We start from the raw sequence: 22,466 nt of genomic DNA, 5'->3' as shown, positions 1-22,466 counted from the left end.
TCAGACGAGGAGGAACGCGATGGACACCTACAGACGCTGAAAGACGCCCTAGTAAGAACGGGATATGACGCTCGACTCATCGATCGACAGTTCCGACGGGCCACAGCAAAAAATCGCATAGACCTCCTCAGGAGACTAACACGGGACGCAACCAACAGAGTACCCTTTGTCGTCCAGTACTTCCCCGGAGCGGAGAAACTACGCCATGTTCTCCGCAGCCTTCAACATGTCATCAATGAGGACAAACACCTCGCTATGGCCATCCCCACACCTCCACTACTCGCCTTTAAACAGCCACCCAACCTCAAACAGACCATCGTTCGCAGCAAACTACCTAGCTTTCAAGAGAACAGCGTCCACGACGCCACACAACCCTGCCACGGTAACCTCTGCAAGACATGCCAGATCATCGACACAGATACCACCATCACACGAGATGACACCACCCACCAGGTGCATGGTTCATACTCCTGTGACTCAGCCAACGTTGTCTACCTCATACGTTGCAGGAAAGGATGCCCCAGAGCATGGTACATTGGCGAGACCATGCAGACGCTGCGACAACGGATGAACGGACACCGCGCAACAATCGCCAAACAGGAGGGTTCCCTCCCAGTCGGGGAACACTTCAGCAGTCATGGACATTCATCCACCGACCTTCGGGTAAGCGTACTCCAAGGCGGCCTTCGAGACACACGACAACGCAAAATCGTCGAGCAGAAATTGATAGCCAAGTTCCGCACCCAGGAGGACGGCCTCAACCGGGATCTTGGGTTCATGTCACGCTACACGTTACCCCACCAGCGAACAAATGTTATCTGTTTTTAATATAATGGGTCATTTGCTGGCTCTCTCTGCCTTCCGGATGTTTCTGCCTCTCTCTGTGTTTTTTTTTTCTCTGTTTTTTTTCCCTGTTTGTTTTTTTGTTGAATGTGTATTCGGAGGTTCTGCAGGTAACACCTCTCTGTCTGAACACGGTGATTGCCTTGGCAACGGGCAGTTGCAGGGGCAGTCTGTAAACACCATGTATTATTGTTCAATATGTATAAATGCGTAGGCTTCAAGGAGATCTTGAAACATTTGCCTGAGGAAGGAGAAAATCTCCGAAAGCTTGTGAATTTAAAATAAAATTGCTGGACTATAACTTGGTGTTGTAAAATTGTTTACAATTGTCAACCCCAGTCCATCACCGGCATCTCCACATCATGACTACCATCGACACCACAAACTGCCGGCTCACAGTGGAAAGGATATCCAAGAAGATCGCGCATTTAGACACAGACATCAAGTTTTTACAGAGCTGCAAGAAAGCAGACAAGATCCCGAAAGGACTCCAGATCACGAACCCACTCAAGTCCACATACAACTCGGGTTACGCTGAGAGACTCTGCCGCCGTACCTCTCGCACACTCCGCAACCATCTCATACACCAACTCTACAGCAGACGCCACAACCTCGAAACCAAGATAGAGTCCATACTCTCAACCTGTACTCAGGACACAGCAGACCAGCTACGTTATACCGCCAAACAGACGAGGCAACGGAACTACGCTGCCTACATGAAAACCAAGAGCAGGAAGCTTGAGAAACTCGGCATCACCACCAGCAACGACCAAGCTTCCCCTGGTACCACGGTTGCAACCACAGGGAAGTCTATTGTCAATTTATCCGACCACACCCTTCAACCAGACGAAATCGAAGTTCTCAGCCGAGGGCTCAATTTCTGCCCCACTACCAAAATGGACCCCACTAGTCTCGCGGCGGACACAGAGGAATTCATCAGGAGAATGAGGCTCCGGGAATTCTACCACAAACCCCAAGATTTCAGCAGCGAACCCAATGAGACAATCGACGATCCGGAACAGCAGACAGAGGGATCCGCGGTACAGCAACCGAAGAGGAAAGAGTCAAACTGGACTCCTCCGGAGGGTCGCTGCCCTCAGCTGGACATGTATGCTCAAGCTGTCAGGAAATGCGTCAATGCCAGATTCATCAGCCGCACTCAGAAGACAGTCCAGAATGTCACCCGAGCACAACGCAACGCCATCAACGCTCTCAAGACCAACCGCAACATCGTCATCAAACCAGCGGACAAAGGAGGAGCCATAGTCATACAGAACAGAACAGACTATTGCAAAGAAGCATACCGACAACTGGACAACCAGGAACACTACAGACGGTTACCCGCAGATCCGACCAAAGAACACACCCACCAGCTCAACAAACTGATCAAGACCTTCGATCCAGACCTTCAAAGCATCCTACGCATTCTCATCCCACGTAATCCCCGCGTGGGAGACTTCTACTGCCTCCCAAAGATACACAAAGCCAACACACCCGGACGTCCCATCGTATCAGGCAACGGAACCCTGTGTGAGAACCTCTCTGGATACATCGAGGGCATCCTGAAACCCATCGTACAGGGAACCCCCAGCTTCTGTCGTGACACTACAGACTTCCTACAAAAACTCAGTACCCACGGACCAGTTGAACCAGGAACACTTCTCACCACGATGGACGTCTCGGCACTATACACCAGTATCCCCCACGATGACGGCATCGCTGCGACAGCATCAATACTCAACACCAACAACAGCCAATCTCCGGAAGCCATCCTACAACTCATCCGCTTCATCCTGGATCACAATGTCTTCACCTTCGATAACCAGTTCTTTACCCAAACACACGGAACAGCCATGGGGACCAAATTCGCACCCCAATACGCCAACATTTTCATGCACAAGTTCGAGCAGGACTTCTTCACTGCACAAGACCTCCAACCAACACTATACACCAGATACATCGACGACATTTTCTTTCTATGGACCCACGGCAAGGAATCACTAAAGAGACTACACGATAACATCAACAAGTTCCATCCCACCATCAAGCTCACCATGGACTACTCCTCAGAATCAGTTTCTTTCTTGGACACACGAATCTCCATCAAAGACGGGCACCTCAGCACCTCACTCTACCGCAAGCCCACGGACAACCTCACGATGCTCCACTTTTCCAGCTTCCACCCTAACCACGTCAAAGAGGCCATCCCCTATGGACAGGCCCTGCGAATACACAGGGTCTGCTCAGACGAGGAGGAACGCGATGGACACCTACAGACGCTGAAAGATGCCCTAGTAAGAACGGGATATGACGCTCGACTCATCGATCGACAGTTCCGACGGGCCACAGCAAAAAATCGCATAGACCTCCTCAGGAGACTAACACGGGACGCAACCAACAGAGTACCCTTTGTCGTCCAGTACTTCCCCGGAGCGGAGAAACTACGCCATGTTCTCCGCAGCCTTCAACATGTCATCAATGAGGACAAACACCTCGCTATGGCCATCCCCACACCTCCACTACTCGCCTTTAAACAGCCACCCAACCTCAAACAGACCATCGTTCGCAGCAAACTACCTAGCTTTCAAGAGAACAGCGTCCACGACGCCACACAACCCTGCCACGGTAACCTCTGCAAGACATGCCAGATCATCGACACAGATACCACCATCACACGAGATGACACCACCCACCAGGTGCATGGTTCATACTCCTGTGACTCAGCCAACGTTGTCTACCTCATACGTTGCAGGAAAGGATGCCCCAGAGCATGGTACATTGGCGAGACCATGCAGACGCTGCGACAACGGATGAACGGACACCGCGCAACAATCGCCAAACAGGAGGGTTCCCTCCCAGTCGGGGAACACTTCAGCAGTCATGGACATTCATCCACCGACCTTCGGGTAAGCGTACTCCAAGGCGGCCTTCGAGACACACGACAACGCAAAATCGTCGAGCAGAAATTGATAGCCAAGTTCCGCACCCATGAGGACGGCCTCAACCGGGATCTTGGGTTCATGTCACGCTACACGTTACCCCACCAGCGAACAAATGTTATCTGTTTTTAATATAATGGGTCATTTGCTGGCTCTCTCTGCCTTCCGGATGTTTCTGCCTCTCTCTGTGTTTTTTTTTTTCTCTGTTTTTTTTCCCTGTTTGTTTTTTTGTTGAATGTGTATTCGGAGGTTCTGCAGGTAACACCTCTCTGTCTGAACACGGTGATTGCCTTGGCAACGGGCAGTTGCAGGGGCAGTCTGTAAACACCATGTATTATTGTTCAATATGTATAAATGCGTAGGCTTCAAGGAGATCTTGAAACATTTGCCTGAGGAAGGAGAAAATCTCCGAAAGCTTGTGAATTTAAAATAAAATTGCTGGACTATAACTTGGTGTTGTAAAATTGTTTACAAAAGTTAATGTCAGTAATTAGAGTGAAGGTAGATGACAAACTAAGCGCTTAAAAAAAAATCTTATTCTCGTGTTGCAGTTGGCTAAGCTTTAAATCATATTACATAACAAAGAATGATGAATAGAAACACTGAGAATGTTTGTTTACACAAGAAGTTTTTTTTTAATTTCAGAAACTATTTGGGGTTCCTCCATGGCTCAGTGGGACTGAGTTATACAGACTGAGAAGGTCCTTTGTTGAAATTCTGGTCTGTGTTATGTTAGCTGATCTAAGCCAGAGCAATAATGGGAGCACTACATTTAGCCTCCAATCTTCCTGAGCTATGGAATGATGGGGAAGAAAAAAAAATAAGAAAATCAGTCACATTTCTGCAGGTGACCATCCAATGACCCCCACTGTCTATAGGGCTGCTGCTGGAACATTATGTCAGCGCAAATCACCACCGTCAACGAAACAGAGAGGAAAATAAAGAAAATGATGTTTTAAAAAAACCCAGATAAAAATAAATACAAAAAGTGCTGGGAAGTCACAAGTCTAAGTGAGGTACTCACACCCTTTGTCATAAAGATCTACACAAACGACCTGCTCCTAAATCTCTGTCGATGCTGATAATGGCATCCATCTGGAAGTTTGCATAACTCAGTTTAGGATGTTGGATTCCAACTAATTGCCACCCAGTTTTTTTATGTAACACAATGAATCAGAAAGTTTTGAGCTATTTACTCGTTACTTTTCCTTCCAATTTCCGTTCTGAAGGCATCGACTCCCTCATTACAGTACATTTCTACCAGGGTGAGGGGGTGGAGGGGGAGGGGGCAGTTGCCCTATGGTACCTCACCCTCGACATTGAGCACCAGCAGGAAACGGGTGATACAACCAATTGTAGTGCCCTTACAGCTGCCCCAGTTAACTCAGCACAGGTGAGGGACTGAACCTGAGCCCTTCCTCATCTGTATGGCTCAGCGATGAGCTATTTATAAAGACAGAAAAATAAATGGCAAATCCAAACAGAATTTTGACATTAAACTGTGACACTATAATGCAGGAAAGTTAAGCTAATGTTCAAAACAGCCACTAGATAGAACCAATGAGCTTAATTTTGCAATTTTTTTAAAAAAAGTTAGCTTAGAACACACACTGGGCAGATAATGAGGTATGGAAAATGTATCACTTACAGCAGGGCCTACTGTGTTTGTGTGTCATCAGACGTAACGCCACCCAATTCTGTATTTTCTACACACCATCGTCAATTAGTATACATCCTCAACATACAGCGCTCACTAGCACAAAATACATACTTTCCCCATGTACAGGGCTATCTTTTTCTACATTATTCGACAATGAAGGTTTAGAACACAATCTGTAGTGAGAACTTTCAATGTATTGCCCACCATAAGCTCTAACAATTCAACACTTACTTTAAGGGGGTTCCAGCCGATCAGCTGCATGCGGATTAAAGGATTCAGAATTTTTTGAAGACAAAGTCCAATATAAGCATCATAATATGAATCAGGAAATTTCTGCCGCCATAACCCAAACTTTGCTAAAATTCTGTCAACACTGTAAAAGTCCTTATGCACATCTTCGAAAATCTTCTTGGATTCCTTCAAAATGCGATCTGTGTTAAATTATGGATAAGTTTGTTCAAACAAGAAAACAGGATAAAAACCTAGCTATCAAGTTGGAACAAAAAAAAACAAATGAAGAAAACACAAAATCGCAACATTTGCAGATCAAGGTGTAAAAGATCAAAGCTGTTTTTAAAATGTTCTTTCATAAAGATGTCACAAAGATCTCCACAAGTGAAAGGGTGGGCAAAGGACTTGCTCCCAAATCACTGTCAATGCTGATCTGGAAGTTTGCATTTGCTGTATTCACATCTCTCCTCAATCGCAACAAGGAAACACCTGCAGGGTGTTTTCATATTGGCCCAAGATCAGGATTTCAAAAAGGGAGAAAACTGCAGGTCCAAACCTAATTCTACTACTCCAATATGCTGCAGCATCGTGCCACCTCATTAAAAAATTTTTTAAAATATCTGTGACTGCCTTGATCAAACCATGAATTGGCTTCACCGGTAAAACAGAACTGACCAGTGTAGTCTACAGAAAATAAAAACAGAAAATGCTGGATGGGCACAGGTCAGTCAACACCTGAAAGATATGTAAATGTTTCAGTGGTGATCTTCATCAAACCTTGCACTGTCAGATTTGAGAGGCTCCTCCGTACATTTCTCGCTCTCTATCTTTCTAATGCTGAGCGACCTGCTGCATATTTCCAACATTTTTCTCTACTAGATGGTTGTTCGAATTCACTACACTGTACAACAAAAATATCTAAAAGACATTCTTCCTGAACTCAGACTATCAAAACTAAGCATCCACTGTTACTGTGGCAGAGAAATTATAACTTGTCATTGCAGCTTCCATGAATCGCACGAGCAGTGTTAGTTTATTTCCCCTCATCCATCTCCCCACCGCCCACCAAAAAAATAGCAATGGCAAAAACCAACAAGCTTTGCAGGCATTTGGAATTCAACACTCAATGATCAGATTCATTGTACAAAACTCATGTCAGCTTAAAAACAAAATATTTCACCAAAAGTACAAATTTTGCACCATTTTATAGCCCCGGGAGCAGTCCATATTTGCTCCTTCAGCAACTGCATTATAACTACATCAAAATTGGGAATTTCTCTCAATTATTTTTAAATGGAAAAAAGTAGTGTTCCTGTATTGCTACGGTAGACTGTTTGACCATCAACCCAATGTGATACAAAAAATGTGCAAAACAAAATTGTAAACTGCCAAAAAATACATCAATATAGAACTTTATTCATTATACAGTTATTAAAGAAATGCTATTAATATACAATGGGTTAGTCAGCAAAGAGAAAGATAGATTAATGTTTCAGTTATATCCTTTCTGATGAGTCCCATCAAAACATTAACCGGTATTCTGTCTTCCAGAATAAAAAGAGCAGCAAGCGTGGACCTGAACGGCCAATAAAAGGAGCAGCGAGAGCGGACCTGAGCAGCCAATAAAAGGAGCAGCGAGAGCGGACCTGAGCAGCCAATAAAAGGAGCAGCGAGAGCGGACCTGAGCAGCCAATAAAAGGAGCAGCGAGAGCGGACCTGAGCAGCCAATAAAAGGAGCAGCGAGAGCGGACCTGAGCAGCCAATAAAAGGAGCAGCGAGAGCGGACCCGAGCAGCCAATAAAAGGAGCAGCGAGAGCGGACCCGAGCAGCCAATAAAAGGAGCAGCGAGAGCGGACCCGAGCAGCCAATAAAAGGAGCAGCGAGAGCGGACCCGAGCAGCCAATAAAAGGAGCAGCGAGAGCGGACCTGAGCAGCCAATAAAAGGAGCGGGGAGAGCGGACCCGAGCAGCCAATAAAAGGAGCGGGGAGAGCGGACCCGAGCAGCCAATAAAAGGAGCAGCGAGAGCGGACCCGAGCAGCCAATAAAAGGAGCAGCGAGAGCGGACCTGAGCAGCCAATAAAAGGAGCGGGGAGAGCGGACCCGAGCAGCCAATAAAAGGAGCAGCGAGAGCGGACCTGAGCAGCCAATAAAAGGAGCAGCGAGAGCGGACCTGAGCAGCCAATAAAAGGAGCAGCAAGAGCGGACCCGAGCAGTCAATAAAAGGAGCAGCGAGAGCGGACCCGAGCAGCCAATAAAAGGAGCGGGGAGAGCGGACCCGAGCAGCCAATAAAAGGAGCGGGGAGAGCGGACCCGAGCAGCCAATAAAAGGAGCGGGGAGAGCGGACCCGAGCAGCCAATAAAAGGAGCGGGGAGAGCGGACCTGAGCAGTGAAATCAAAGAAAAAATGTTTAAAAATCAAGAAAACACAGAGGTTGGGAAAGACAGAGGGTGAACCTCTAACAGAGTGAATTTCTAACAGAGTGAGGACTTCCAAATGGGCATTTGGTGAGTGAGGGAATTAGGTGCAGAGGGGGAAGGAGGTGCTAAGTAATTTAAACCAAAGAACTATAGACTAAGACTGAGCGGAGCGTAAAGGGAGACGCACAAGAAATCAAAAATCAAGGAATAGTCAACAAGTGACGTCAACAAGACAAGGAGCAGCGCTGAGAATAAGTCAGTAAGTATTCAATTCACTGGTTAGTGTTATTAGTGGTTATTTGTGGTTATTGGGGATAAAAAGGAGCAGAAGCAGGATTAGAGGCCCAGGCCCGAGAGCAGAAGGAGCGGGTCCAGTGACTGAGAGCAGAGCGGGAATATAAAGGAGTGGGACCAGTGACCGAGAGCAGAGCGGGGATATAAAGGAGTGGGACCAGTGAACGAGAGCAGAGCGGGGATATAAAGGAACGAGACCAGTGACTGAGAGCAGAGCGGGGATATAAAGGAACGAGACCAGTGACCGAGAGCAGAGCGGGGATATAAAGGAGTGGGACCAGTGACCGAGAGCAGAGCGAGGATATAAAGGAGTGGGACCAGTGAATGAGAGCAGAGCGGGGATATAAAGGAGTGGGACCAGTGAACGAGAGCAGAGTGGGGATATAAAGGAGTGGGACCAGTGAATGAGAGCAGAGTGGGGATATAAAGGAACGAGATAAGTGACCGAGAGCAGAGCGGGGATATAAAGGAACGAGACCAGTGATCGAGCAGGACGGGGATATAAAGGAGTGGGACCAGTGATCGAGCAGGACGGGGATATAAAGGAGTGGGACCAGTGAACGAGAGCAGAGCGGGGATATAAAGGAACGAGATCAGTGACCGAGAGCAGAGCGGGGATATAAAGGAACAGGACCAGTGACCGAGAGCAGAGCGGGGATATAAAGGAACAGGACCAGTGACCGAGAGCAGGGCGGGGATATAAAGGAGTGGGACCAGTGAACGAGAGCAGAGTGGGGATATAAAGGAGTGGGACCAGTGACTGAGCAGAGCGGGGATATAAAGGAGTGGGACCAGTGATCGAGCAGGACGGGGATATAAAGGAGTGGGACCAGTGATCGAGCAGGACGGGGATATAAAGGAACAGGACCAGTGATCGAGCAGGACGGGGATATAAAGGAACAGGACCAGTGATCGAGCAGGACGGGGATATAAAGGAACAGGACCAGTGATCGAGCAGGACGGGGATATAAAGGAGTGGGACCAGTGATCAAGCAGGACGGGGATATAAAGGAACAGGACCAGTGATCGAGCAGGACGGGGATATAAAGGAACAGGACCAGTGATCGAGCAGGACGGGGATATAAAGCTGAGACCAACTCAAACACAGACAGAAGTTTGAAAGAGTGACATCAGAGGACAGCAGGTTGGTGACTGGTTGGTGAGTAATACATTTATTTGCTCTCTAAACTAGGGGACTGATTTAAATTAGGAACCTATAACTTGGTAATACTTTATTAATTTATCTAGTTTGTTATTAATTTAATTAGTTTAAAAAATAACTAAAAATAAACCAAGTGATTTACTTACATAAAAACTTGAATTAAGTAATTAAATAAAACAAGGTTAGATAAAGATGGCAGTGCAGGTGATGTGCCATAACTGAGGCATGTGGGAGTTTGTGGAGAGCAGCATGATCCCAGGCAACCACATCTGCAGTAAGTGTCTGCCTATAGAGGAACTTCGGCTCAGAGTTGTTGAGCTGGAGTCCGAGGTGCAGAAATTGCGATGCATCAGGGAGGGGGAAAAGTTACCTGGAGCCAGGAGGCAGTCACACCCTTAGGTTAGGTGGTGGTTTAGATTTGGCTATTGGTCAGGTGAGAAAGGATCTTAGTTCAGAAAATCAGGATATAGAATCAGTATCAGACAGATTTCTAGAACAGTATATCGAGGAACCTACTAGGGAACAGGCTATTTTAGATCTAGTATTGGGTAATGAGACAGGGTTGATTAGTAATCTTATAGTTAAGGATTCTCTGGGGCAGAGTGATCATAATATGATAACATTTCATATTGAGTTTGAGAGTGATGTAGTTAAGTCTGAAACTAGGGTCTTAAATTTAAACAAAGCCAATTACGTAGATGTGAGGAGCAAGTTGGCTAAGGTAGATTGGGAAATTAGATTAAAAGATAGACTGTAGATAAGCAATGGTTGACATTTAGAGAAATAATTCATAATTCTCAATGAATATACATTCCCTTGAAGAATAAAAACTTCACGGGAAAAGTGATCCAACCGTGGGCTAACTAAAGAAGTTAAGGATAGTATTAGATTAAAAGAGGCTTGTAAACCTGAGGATTGGGATGGTTTTAGAAATCAGCAAAGGATGACCAAGAAATTGATAAAGAGGGAGAAAATTGAATATGAGAATAAACTAGCAAGAAATATAATAACAAATTGTAAGAGCTTCTACAAATATGTAAAAAGGAAGAGATTAGCGAAAGTAAACATGGGTCCCTTAGAGGCAGAGTCAGGAGAAATTGTAATGGGACGTTAAACAAATATTTAGTATCGGTCTTCACAGTAGAAGACATAAAGAGCATACTGGAAATAGTGGGGAACCAAGGGTCCAATGAGAGTGAGGAACTTAAAGTAATTAAGATTAGTAAAGAAAAAGTGCTAGCGAAATTAATGGGATTAAAAGCCGACAAATCCCCTGGACCTGATGGCATACATCCTAGGGTTTTAAAAGAGGTGGCTGCAGGAATAGTGGAAGCATTGGTTTTGATCTTCCAGAATTCCCTAGGTTCAATGACAGTCCCCATGGATTGGAAGGTAGCAAATGTAACCCCACTATTCAAGAAGAGGGAGAGAGAAAACAGGGAACTTAAGGCCAGTTAGCCACACATCTGTAATAGGGAAAAATGCTAGAATCTATTAAGGACTTAGTAACAGAGTACTTAGAAAATCATAATATGATTAGGCAGAGTCAACACAGTTTTATGAAAGGGAAATCGTGTTTGACAAATCTATTAGAGTTTTCTGAGGGTGTAACTAGCAGGGTAGATAAGGGGGAACCAGTGGACGTAACATTAGGGCTCATGGGATTGGGGGTAATTTATTAGCATGGATTGAGGATTGGTTAACGGACAGAAGAGAGAGAGTAGGAATAAATGGGTCATTTTCAGGTTGGCAGGCTGTAACTAGTGGGGTGCCGCAAGGATCAGTGCTTGGGCCTCAGCTGTTTACAATCTATATCAATGACTTAGATGAGGAGACCAAGTTTAATGTATCCAAGTTTGCTGATGATACAAAGCTAGGTGGGAAAGTAAGCTGTGAGGAGGACACAAAGAGGCTGCAAAGAGATCTAGACAGGTTAAGTGAGTGGGCGAGAATGTGGCAGATGGAGTATAATGTGGGGAAATGTGAAATTATCCACTTTGGTTGGAAGAATAGAAAAGCAGAATATTTTTTAAAAGGTAGAGACTAAGAAATGTTGGTAGTCAGAGGGATTTGGGTGTCCTCGTACACGAATCACAGAAAGTTAACATGCAGGTACACAGGCAATTAGGAAGGCAAATGGTATGTTAGCCTTTATTGCAAGGGGGTTGGAGTATAAAAGTAAGGAGGTCTTGCTGTCATTATATAGGGCTCTGGTGAGACCACACCTGGAGTACTGTGTACAGATTTTGCCTCCTTACCCAAGGAAGGATACACTTGTCTTAGAGGCGGTGCAACGAAGGTTCACTAGATTGATTCCTGGGATGAGAGGGTTGTCCTATGAGGAGTGATTGAGTAGAATGGGCCTATATTCTCTGGAGTTTAGAAGAGTGAGAGGTGATCTTATTGAAAGATATAAAATTCTTAGAGAGTTTGACAGGGTAGATGCCGAGAGGCTGTTTCCCCTGGCTGGAGAGGCTAGAAATAGGGGTCATAGTCTCAAGATAAAGGGTCGGCCATTTAGGACCAAGATCAGGAAAAATTTCTTCACTCAGAGGGTCGTGAATCTTTGGAATTCTCTACCCCAGAAGGCTGTGGTTGTTCAGTCTTTAGGTATATTCAAGACTGAGATTGATAGATTTTTGAACACTAAGGGAATCAAGGGATATGGGGATAGGGCGGGAGAGTGGAGTTGAGGTAGAAGATCAGCCATGATCTTATTGAATGGTGGAGCAGGCTCGAGGGGCCATATGGCCTACTCCTGCTCCTATTTCTTATGTACTTATGAACCTGCTGTATATTTCCCACAATTTCTGTTATCAGTTCAGATTTCTAGCATGTGCAGTTGTCTTTTGGTATATTAGCATTTTGTCACTATATAAATTGTAATTTAATTATTGATAAAGCTACTGTGTAATGACTATGATGGTTTTAAAGTTCGAAAAGCAAATTACAGTAATAGTTAACAACAAAGTTTACAAATGACTGGTGGACCTCAGTTAGTCTGGAATCTGGAGAATGTTTGAGATATTTAGCTGCTAACTTGGCCTGTCCCTTTAAGATCACTGCTCAAATATGCCCGGTGGGAAGCAGGTAATTGTAGCTATCTGTAATCGCTGAGGTCAACTCGGGGTCAGTAAATTGCTGATAAATTTCAGGCTCCAGGTCAGAAGAATTCAGGATGAAATGCTGGTCTTTGTACTTTTTTAAAAGATTGTTTTGTATCTGTAACAAAATGTGATGTCTGGAGTGTCACAGCCAATCGGGTACAAGTGTGACATGGACTTTGTATAGCAGAAGTGTAACAGACCAGAGGTATGAGTTTACATTCCATGTCTATATTAATAAATCATCAATGAATTTTGCTACTGTAAAGTTTGGTATACAACATGCTCATTCAGAAAAAAATTTACATCCTCCAATTATAGAGAAGTGCCTAAAACATCATTATGACCTACACAGATGATTTATTGAAATGGCGAGGAAGAAAGAGGAATGCAACTTATCCACCAGATTTTGTAGTGCAAGAAGAGTGCAGGGAAGAGGAAAGAAGAACGTACCTTCTTTCTCATGGAAATCGGACATATCTGCCAGAGCTACTTCGTCATCACTGGAGAGGCCTTTGTGATGGTCTGCTTCTTTTCCAGCTACCTTTCTCAAGTGTTCCCTATGAGCCCTATGTTGGAGAAGTGTATCGTTAAAATTAATTTTGTTTCAACAAATACTTTGCAATCAAAAATGGAAGCGTGCTCAGAGTTCCAGTTTCATTACCGTCTTGCGTCTCGTTTTTCAATACGCCACTGTTTTGCTTTGACACAGTCTGTGTCGCTCCCACTGCTGGCATCAGCTTTGTCTGCAGAAATGAACCATTATATTGTAACCACTTAAACATTAATGAATCATTCAGAGGAACCTCAATAAGTAATACCCATCATCCCGGCTACTTGTGTGACAACACTAGCCACAGATTTAAACAATAATACATTTTAAAATTAGACATTTCCAGTTTATGCCTCTGTAACTCAGCCGTCTGTGCATAATTCACAGTACTAATTCATTGCACTAAAACAAAGTCATAAAATTAAAATCATACATGTAGCTTTATGCTTTGCATTCAAACGTTATCTCCCCAATTTGTGCAGTTGTACTGAAATGTTAACATTTTCCACAACTTGTTGCAAATATATAGAACAAATAACCCACTATGGATTAAATGGTTCGGCTGAAATTTATTGAAAGTAACCATCCTGATTAAATTTCAATTGTAAAGGCTGATTGAAAGATCAGCAAAAAAAAAATTATGGTTTACAGAACAGAGAGAAAGACCTTAACAGAGCCAGAAATAATGAGTTTAACTATTAATGAATACACTAACTTGAAAGTTGCCAAACATCAGTTGATTCATCTTGGACATCACCCTGTCTGCGTTGCAAAAGGTTTCTTGCCTGCTGCCCCAGTAGCTGATGCATTTCAGATTCTAGTTCATTAATGACACATATCTAAAAGAAATAACTTCAGTTAACGTTGTCTTTCCTCTCCGTCTCACAGTGCAAACTATACTGCACGTGTTTCTGCTGCACTGTTTACCATACTTTATGGTCATAATCTTCACAATCCATTGTTGTTCTAATACATACAATCTGTGCTTCCTTGTGTACAGTACAGGTTTAAATACCTGCTGTTTGGAACACAGACCCTATTAATATCCATCATTTCTATTTTCTTTAATTTATATTTTGACGGCAGCAATGCAGTGCACAAGTGCTCGAAAGTGCTGCACTACGGAATGGTTGAATGTGAGTGTTACGGTTTAGGCTTTTAATGAAATTTCACAGCAAAAGGGCAATTTCCATAAGCAAACTGAATCTCCTAAGGGCCGAATCCTGCACCCTAACAAATAGTGTGATCAGGACAGCATGTCAAAAACTCGCAATTAGTTAACTTAACTTCTATATTTTGCACTAAAAACCATGTAGGATGCCCATCACATTCTTCTGTTTACTCTAAGAGGAGTAAATACCACACTGTCAGACCATCAAATTCAGGTTAAAACTAACAGATTTATTTGCAGAATAAGATAAAGCAGAATAAGATGGTACAAATCCTTAGAACACAATAAAGACATAATCAGTTTACAAGGGATTACAATATCCTCTTCAGAATGCTTTTCCTACACAATCCAGTAACCTGCAAAACTTCCTGATGTGATTCCTAGATCAACCTCACAAAGTTTAACTTCACAAGCGATTTGAACTAAAATTGAACAGCTGCAAGAGTGTATTTTTGCCAAAAGAAGGTTTTGATCTCACAGATGTCAATGATTAACTGTCTTCCTCCCAAGTACATCCCCTGATGGGTCAGCCAGAGAGATAATGAATTCACTTCCTCCAGTCTGCAGACTCACATAGTATCATAGTATGATACAGCAGAGGAGACGACCATTTGGCCCATCGTGCCTGTGTTGGCTCTTTGAAAGCTATCCAATTAGCCCACTCCCCTGCTCTTTCCCCATAGCCCTGTAAATTTTTTCTCAAGTATTCATACAATTCCCTTTTGATAGTTACTATTGAATCTGCTTCCATCACCCTTTCAGGCAGTGCATTCCAGATCATAACAACTCTGCGTAAAAAAATGTTTCCTCATGTCGCCTCTGGTTCTTATGCCAATCACCTTAAATCTGTGTCCTCTGGTTACTGACCCTTCTGCCACTGGAAACAGTTTCTCCTTATTTACTCTATCAAAACCGTTCATGATTTTGAACACTTCTATCAAATCTCCACTTAACCTTTTCTGCTCCAGTCTCTCCACATAACTAAAGTCCCTCATCCCTAGTACCAATTTAGTAAATCTCCCCAGCACCCTCTATAAAGGCCTGGACATCCTTCCTAAAGTGTGGTGCCCAGAATTAAACACAATACTCCAGCTGAGGCCGAACTAGTGTTTTATAAATGTTTAGCATAACTCCCTTCCTTTTATATTCTTATGCCTCTATTAATAAAGCCAAGGATCCCATATGCTTTTTTTTTAAAAAAAGAACACCCTTCTCAATTTGTCCTGCCACCTTCGAAGATTTGTGTACATACATCCTCGGATCTCTCTGTTCCTGCACTCCCTTTAAAATGTTACCATTTAGTTTATATTGCCTCTCCTCATTCTTCCTACCAAAATGTATCACCCTTCTCTGCGTTAAATTTCATCTGCCATCTGTCTGCCCATTTCATCAGTCTGTCCGTGTCCTCCTGAAGTCTGTTACCATCCTCCACATTGTTTACTACATTTCCGAGTTTCGCTTTATCTGCAAACTTTGAAATTATACCCTATATACCCAAGTTCAGATCATTAATATATATCAAAAAGAGCAGTGGTCCTAATACCGACCCCTGGGAAACATCACTATATACTTTCCTCCAGTCTGAAAAACAAGCGTACACCACTACTCTCTGCTTTCTGTCCCTTAGCCAATTCTGTATCCAAGCTGACACTGTCCCTTTAATCCCATGGGCTTTAATTTTGCTAACAAGTCTATTGTGTGGTACTTTATCAGATGCCTTTTGAAAGTCCACATACACAACATCAACCACACTACCCTCATCAACCCCCTCTGTTACTTCAGCAAAGAATTCAATCAAGTTAGTCAAACACAATTTGCCTTTAACAAATCCGTGCTGACATTGATTTATTAGCCCATACTTTTCCAAGTGCCAATTATTCTTGTCCCGGATTATTGTCTCTAAAAGTTTCTCCACCATCGATGTTAAGTTGACTGGCCTCTAATTTCTGGGTTTATCCCTCTCCCCTTTTTTGAGCATTTGCAATCCTCTAGTCCTCTGGCATCATCCCCATATCTAAGGAAGATTGGAAGATTGTGGCGAGAGCTTCTGCAATTTCCACCCTTACTTCCCTCAGTAATCTAGGATGTATCCCATCCGGACCGGGTGACTTTTCTACTTTGAGCGCTGCCAACCTTTTAAATACCTCCTCTTTATCTATTTTTATCCTATACAATATCGTTACTGCTTCCTCCTTTACTGTTACCTTAGCAGCATCCTTTTCTCTAGTGAAGACTGATACGAAGTGTTCATTTAGTACCTCAACCATGCCCTCTGTCTCCACAAGATGAAACATAGAAAGCAGGAGTAGGCCATTCGAGCCTGCTCTTCCATTCAATATCATGGCTGATCCTCTTATCTCAATACCATATTCCCGCTCTCTCCCCATTCCCCTTGATGCCTTTTGTGTCTAGAAATCTATCTAGCTCCTTCTTAAATATATTCAGCGACTTGGCCTCCACAGCCTTTTGTGGTAGAGAATTCCACAGGTTCACCACCCTTCGAGTGAAGAAATTTCTCCTCATCTCAGTTCTAAATGTCCTACCCCCTATCCTGAGACTGTGACCCCTCGTTCTGGACCCCCCCCAGCCAGAGGAAACATCCTCCCTGCATCCAGTCTGTCTAGCCCTGTCAGAATTTTATATGTTTCAATGAGATCCCCTCTCATTCTTCTAAACTCGAGTGAATACAGGCCGAGTCGACCCAATCTCTCCTCATACGACAGTCCTGCCATCCCAGGGATCAGTCTGGTGAACCTTTGCTGCACTCCCTCTAGGGCAAGGATATCCTTTCTTAGGAAAGGAGACCAAAACTGCACGCAATACTCCAGGTGTGGTCTCACCAAGGCCCTGTATAACTGCAGTAAAACATCCTTGCTCCTGTACTCAAATCCTCTTGCAAAGAAGGCTAACATACCATTTGCCTTCCTAACTGCTTGCTGCACCTGCATGTTTGCTTTCAGTGACTGGTGTACAAGGACACCCAGGTCCCTTTGTACATCAACATTTCCCAATCTATCACCATTTAAATAATACACTGCCTTTCTGTTTTTCCTTCCGAAGTGGATAACTTCACATTTATCCACATTTTACTGCATCTGCCATGTATTTGCCCACTCACTCAACTTGTCTAAATCGCCTTGAAGCCTCTTTGCATCCTCTTCACAACTTTCCTTTATTGTCCCTAATTGGCCCCACCTTTTCTTTGAAGTGCTAATGTATAAATAGTAAACGGGTATTCAAAGATGCATTGTTGAGCCACTAGATAGGAACACAGGAACAGAAGTAGGCAATCTAGCCCCTCGAGCCTGTTCCGCCATTCAATGAGATCATGGCTGATCTGTGACCTAACTCCATATACCCGTCTTAGCCCCATATCCCTTAATACCTTTGGTTAACAAAAATCTATCAATCTCAGATTTAAAATTAACAATTGAGCTAGCATCAACTGCTGTTTGCGGAAGAGAGTTCCTAACTTCTATCACCCTTTGAATGTAGAAGTGTTTCCTAACTTCACTCCTGGAAGTCCTGGCTCTAATTTTTAGACTATGTCCCCTATTCCTAGACTCCCCAACCAGTGGAAATAGTTTCTCTCTATCTACCCTATAAGTTCCCCTTAATATCTTGAAAACTTCCATCAAATCACCCCTTAACCTTCTCAATTCCACGGAATACAACCCTAGTTTGTGTAATCCCACCTCGTAATTTAACCCTGGGAGTCTCGGTATCATTCTAGCAAATCTACGCTGCACTCCCTCCAAGGCCAATCTATCCTTCCTACGGTGCGGTGACCAGAACTGAACACAGTACTCCAGGTGTGGTCTAACCAGGGCTTTGTATAGCTGTAGGCCCGGAAATTGCTAAAGTAACGGAGAGCAGAACAGTGCTCACAGTTATTTCAGGGAAAATGGAAGAGCAAGTTCAGTTGAGCGCACTTGTGCAGTCAAATGCGGAAATCTGGAAATTGCTCTACCTGATTCCCTGCTTCTCTGAAAGCTTCATGTTAAAGAGATCTCGCCAGCTGAATGAATGGACCAGCGCGAATTTGCTCCCTTGCCCAGCAGGAAACTAACTAATCTCTCCAGAAAGAAGGTACGCTGAATTATTTCAGGTCGAAACTTACTTTTAACAGCGTGGTAAGTATTAATGACTGCCAAACAATGTCTCTGGCACTGAAAATTAACTTTTAAAAATGTGGAGTCTCATTCCTCCCGATATTAATTGTTGTTGGACATTTAAAAAAAATTAATTTTAATTTTTTTTTACATTTTCTTTCAGTCTCTTTTATCTCTGGTTCTGACTGCGTGGCTTGTCAAGGATGCTTGAAGCTGATTGGTGGAGGGGAGACAGCACAATCCTTTCCCCGCTCTCACAGCTGACAGAAGCCCAAAGTCCGCTACACTATTTGCAGCTCACCACTGAAGCACACTGGCGCCCAGAAGCCCGCCAATAGTTTGTGGGTGAGTTTATAACTAATGAGCGGCTGGCAAGGCTCGTTCACCGCTCAGCGCAATTTCTGGACCAAAATGATTTATCCAGCAATTTCCTTAGTATATACAGTTAATCTAATTTTATAACCAGTCTGAACAGTTGTGCGTGTCAAACCCACTGCAGTGCATTAACTGGTTAACACGTATCAGTTTATTAATCCGTGAAGGGGATTTCAGTTTTTACAAACGATAGGGTCTAAATTTGATGTCGCTGATTCTGAGTAGTCGTTTCCAGATTATTGAAAAGTTACAAAAAAGACAATAAACTTGATAAGTTAAACGCAACAATTTCTACACTCACATTTCAGTACTTTTTTTTGTTAAAAGTGACACTTAAAATACAATTATAATATCACTACACTTAGTGACCAGAGCAAGTCTTTGCTCCCTCCCCCCAGTGAGCTTAACTTAGCCTCATACAGATCTTCCTGCAACTAATCTGGCAACACTGCTTTTCAGCAGTACTTGACATACATGATCAGTGCCCAGTGATGACTCCCTGCAATTTCACCTCCCAACAGCAACACAGCTGAGACTGGGAATATAGTGGAGCAGAAACAGAGCCTGCACCACATTACAACACCCTTAACATTGCTTTAGGAGTGATTAACTAATCAAAGTACACCAAATATATTCATGCTGAGATGCTTTTACAACATGTTAAGCTCACTGGGGGAAGGGAGCAAAGAATTGTGCTGATCACTAAGTGTAGTGATATTATAAATGTATTAAAAATAATGTATTTTAAGTGTCACTGCACTCGGCAACCACAGCAATTCTTCCCACCAGATGTCACATTTTTCAGCAAATTGAAGACAATTAAGAATGCATTTTTAAGAGCACTAAAAACCCACAACTTATCTCTTTAGCTAATCAGTCACTTCCCTTATATCTATGATATTTTGTTGGCCATGTGCAGTGTAGGTGCTTTTTACCTTAATTTCAGGCTAAATTATGGCAACGCATGGTTTCAATTTTTTTTTAAATCTGTCCATAAGATGAGCACTGTGTTAATTAAACAATGTAACAATTGGCTTTTAAACAGATAAACAATAGGGCTTTTCAGGTTAGCCAACCTTTAGTAATTTAACTAGCTCCAAGGACTCAGATTCAATTGGACAATTTCCTCTGCAGATTCTGACTGTGCAGCTGCATTGAAAGTCTAGTTATGTCACACAAGACCGGCATATTGCTATGAGAATTTGATAACCAAAATATTGCAACTTTTCTTGAAGTGACCAAGTACGATAGAACATTTTACGGTAGTGATAAATTTGAACATGTATGTCAAGTACTGCTGAAAAGCAGTGTTGCCAGATTAGTTGCAGGAGGATTTGTATGAGGATAAGTTAAGTTCACTGGGGGGAGGGAGCAAAGACTTGCTCTGGTCACTAAGTGTAGTGATATTATAAATGTATTTTAAGTGTCACTTTTAACAAAAAAAAAGTACATGTGGCTTTTAGCGCTACATATTTTTTTCAAGTCTCTAACAAAAAGCAATAACTTAACTGATTAATAGAATTTAACTGCCTGGTTTACTGTTAACTGCTTTTATTTATGTACAGCTCTAATCAAGTTTGGTGGGGAGGAGCTACTCCAATTAACTAATTTACATGCAAAGACTCAGCTGATCTCTAAGTTTAGTTACGCCACAGTATGAATTCACTCTCTCATTTTAAAAGCCAATCTAACCCATTATTGTAATAAAGGCCAGGTAATCAAGATCTTATGAACTATAGCTCGTCTGTACTCCAAAAGTGTCCATGCCATTGGCTTGGATTTAAGAGAAGAGTTAAAGTATAACAATGAAAGGTTAGCTGGTTAATAAATCTAGAGCTGAACCTTAATTAGTTACTAAATATTTCTGACTCTAAAAGCTCTTAACAAATAGATCAGTCGTAAAGTACAAGTCTGTTTTTATTACTCTTGTACCTTTTCATTGAAGCAGTTGATCAGATTTTGAACATAGGTTCGCATTTCTTGATAAAATCTGTAACGGTCACCAGAGTCAGAAGTGTCTTCCAGGTGTTCAATTGTGCATCGTGAGCTCTCAGCCGACGCCTGGAACTTCTCATGTTCTCGGTGATGTGAGCGGTAAACTTCCTGCAGTGACTCCAATCTGAAGAAAAGATACTGAACAGTTAACAAGCCAGTATTGGAATGAGGTAAAAACAGAAAATGCTACAAATAGGCACAGCTGTCAGCACCGGAGAGATAAAACATTTTAAGCATGACTTCTGCTTCATAAGTCTGTTTTTATTTCAGAGTTCTAAAATTCGCATTTTTTCTTTTCACGTCTGTAAAAAGACTACATACTAAAGAAAAATATCCCAAGACCAAAACATAAATAAATAAATAAATAAAATAAAGGGGGGAAAATTTGCTTTTACCACATGTAATTTTTCTCCCTATTTTTTAAAAACAGTTTTTATTCTTTCACTTATGGCTTTCATATTTTCAGTCAGGATTTTGATTTCTCTTAATTACATTTCATGGATCCAAATAAAGTTTCAAAGAGGTAGAATAACTCGTGTGTACCATGAACTGTACTAAGCGGCATTTGCTTATGTAGAGAAAAGATGCTGAAGGGCTGCCACTGAGAACTACGACCCAGGATAGGGTTAAGGGGGAAATTCAGGAGAAAATATAAAAATTCAAAAAATGTCATATGCAGACTAGAATGTTCTTTTCAAACATTAAAAGTTTACAAGAATGCACTACAGGTAACTGGTGGCAGCAAAGGGATTTTATAAAATTACACTTGATGCGTAGAGATTTTGATAGTTGCCCTTTAACTCTATTGCCTCCAACAGTAAACATTAGCAACAAACAAAGGTTAATATATTTCATTACTTTGATAAGATTTAGACAATGGTCAAAATTGTTGTGCAGCTATTAGACATTTAGGATTACATTGTACAATATAAATTATCAATTTCAGGCAAGTGTAGACCATTGGTCATCATCCAATTTCCCACAAAATATCCTTGATGTATTTCTATATCTAACAATTCTGAATCATATTTACTTACGGGAATTTGTCCAGTTGTTTTTTGAACCCATCATAGTTGATTGTTCCACCATCCTTGCTGGTAGACTGTCAAAGTTTTAACCATATTTCCCATTTTTTTGCCATCCTTAATTCAAAACTATGATCCCTTGTTCTTGAATTTTGTACACAGAAGAACTGAACTGAATCCACATTCTTCAATATCCTTATAATCTTAAATACTTCTAACAAATCACTCCTCAGTCTTCCCCTTTCAAGCGAGAGAGTAGCTAATCTCTACTCATAACCCTAACCCTTCTATCTGGAATTAATCAACTTATGCTATTGTGCTGCATTATTGATTTCTAAGTACAAATATTGGACACAAGTTGAGTTTTAAAAGTTTTTTTTAAGTCTGTTTTTACAGAATAAACTTCCAGATTTAAATCCCATCAAATATCACAAACTAAAAATAAAATCACATACAAGAAAAATAAATGCAAATGAACAGACTAACAGCACTGTCTAGCTTATCAAGCTAAACCATAACAGCATATGACTGGCCTAAGGATTATTGAGAGCGAGTGTGAACAGTCCAAGATCCAAACTATTCT

At 42.4% G+C, this 22,466-nt stretch overlaps 1 protein-coding gene across 4 annotated transcripts in view; it reads right to left on the bottom strand.

The window, feature by feature from the left end:
* The window catches only part of LOC137321815 (intron Large complex component GCFC2-like), a 57,460-nt gene that overhangs the window by 14,157 nt on the left and 20,837 nt on the right, over positions 1–22,466 (bottom strand). For all 4 annotated transcript variants that reach the window (XM_067984514.1, XM_067984516.1, XM_067984515.1 and 1 more), the window contains exons 7-11: positions 20,796–20,982; positions 13,921–14,044; positions 13,317–13,398; positions 13,106–13,221; positions 5,674–5,873 (exon numbers count right to left, since the gene is read on the bottom strand). In XM_067984514.1, the coding sequence (XP_067840615.1) occupies positions 5,674–5,873; positions 13,106–13,221; positions 13,317–13,398; positions 13,921–14,044; positions 20,796–20,982 (709 nt within the window). The remainder of the gene's footprint in view (positions 1–5,673; positions 5,874–13,105; positions 13,222–13,316; positions 13,399–13,920; positions 14,045–20,795; positions 20,983–22,466) is intronic.

Source organism: Heptranchias perlo, chromosome 5 (genome assembly GCF_035084215.1).
Source record: "Heptranchias perlo isolate sHepPer1 chromosome 5, sHepPer1.hap1, whole genome shotgun sequence".
In the NCBI taxonomy this organism is placed as follows: Eukaryota; Metazoa; Chordata; class Chondrichthyes; order Hexanchiformes; family Hexanchidae; genus Heptranchias; species Heptranchias perlo.
This window is presented reverse-complemented; position numbering and strand designations above follow the sequence as displayed.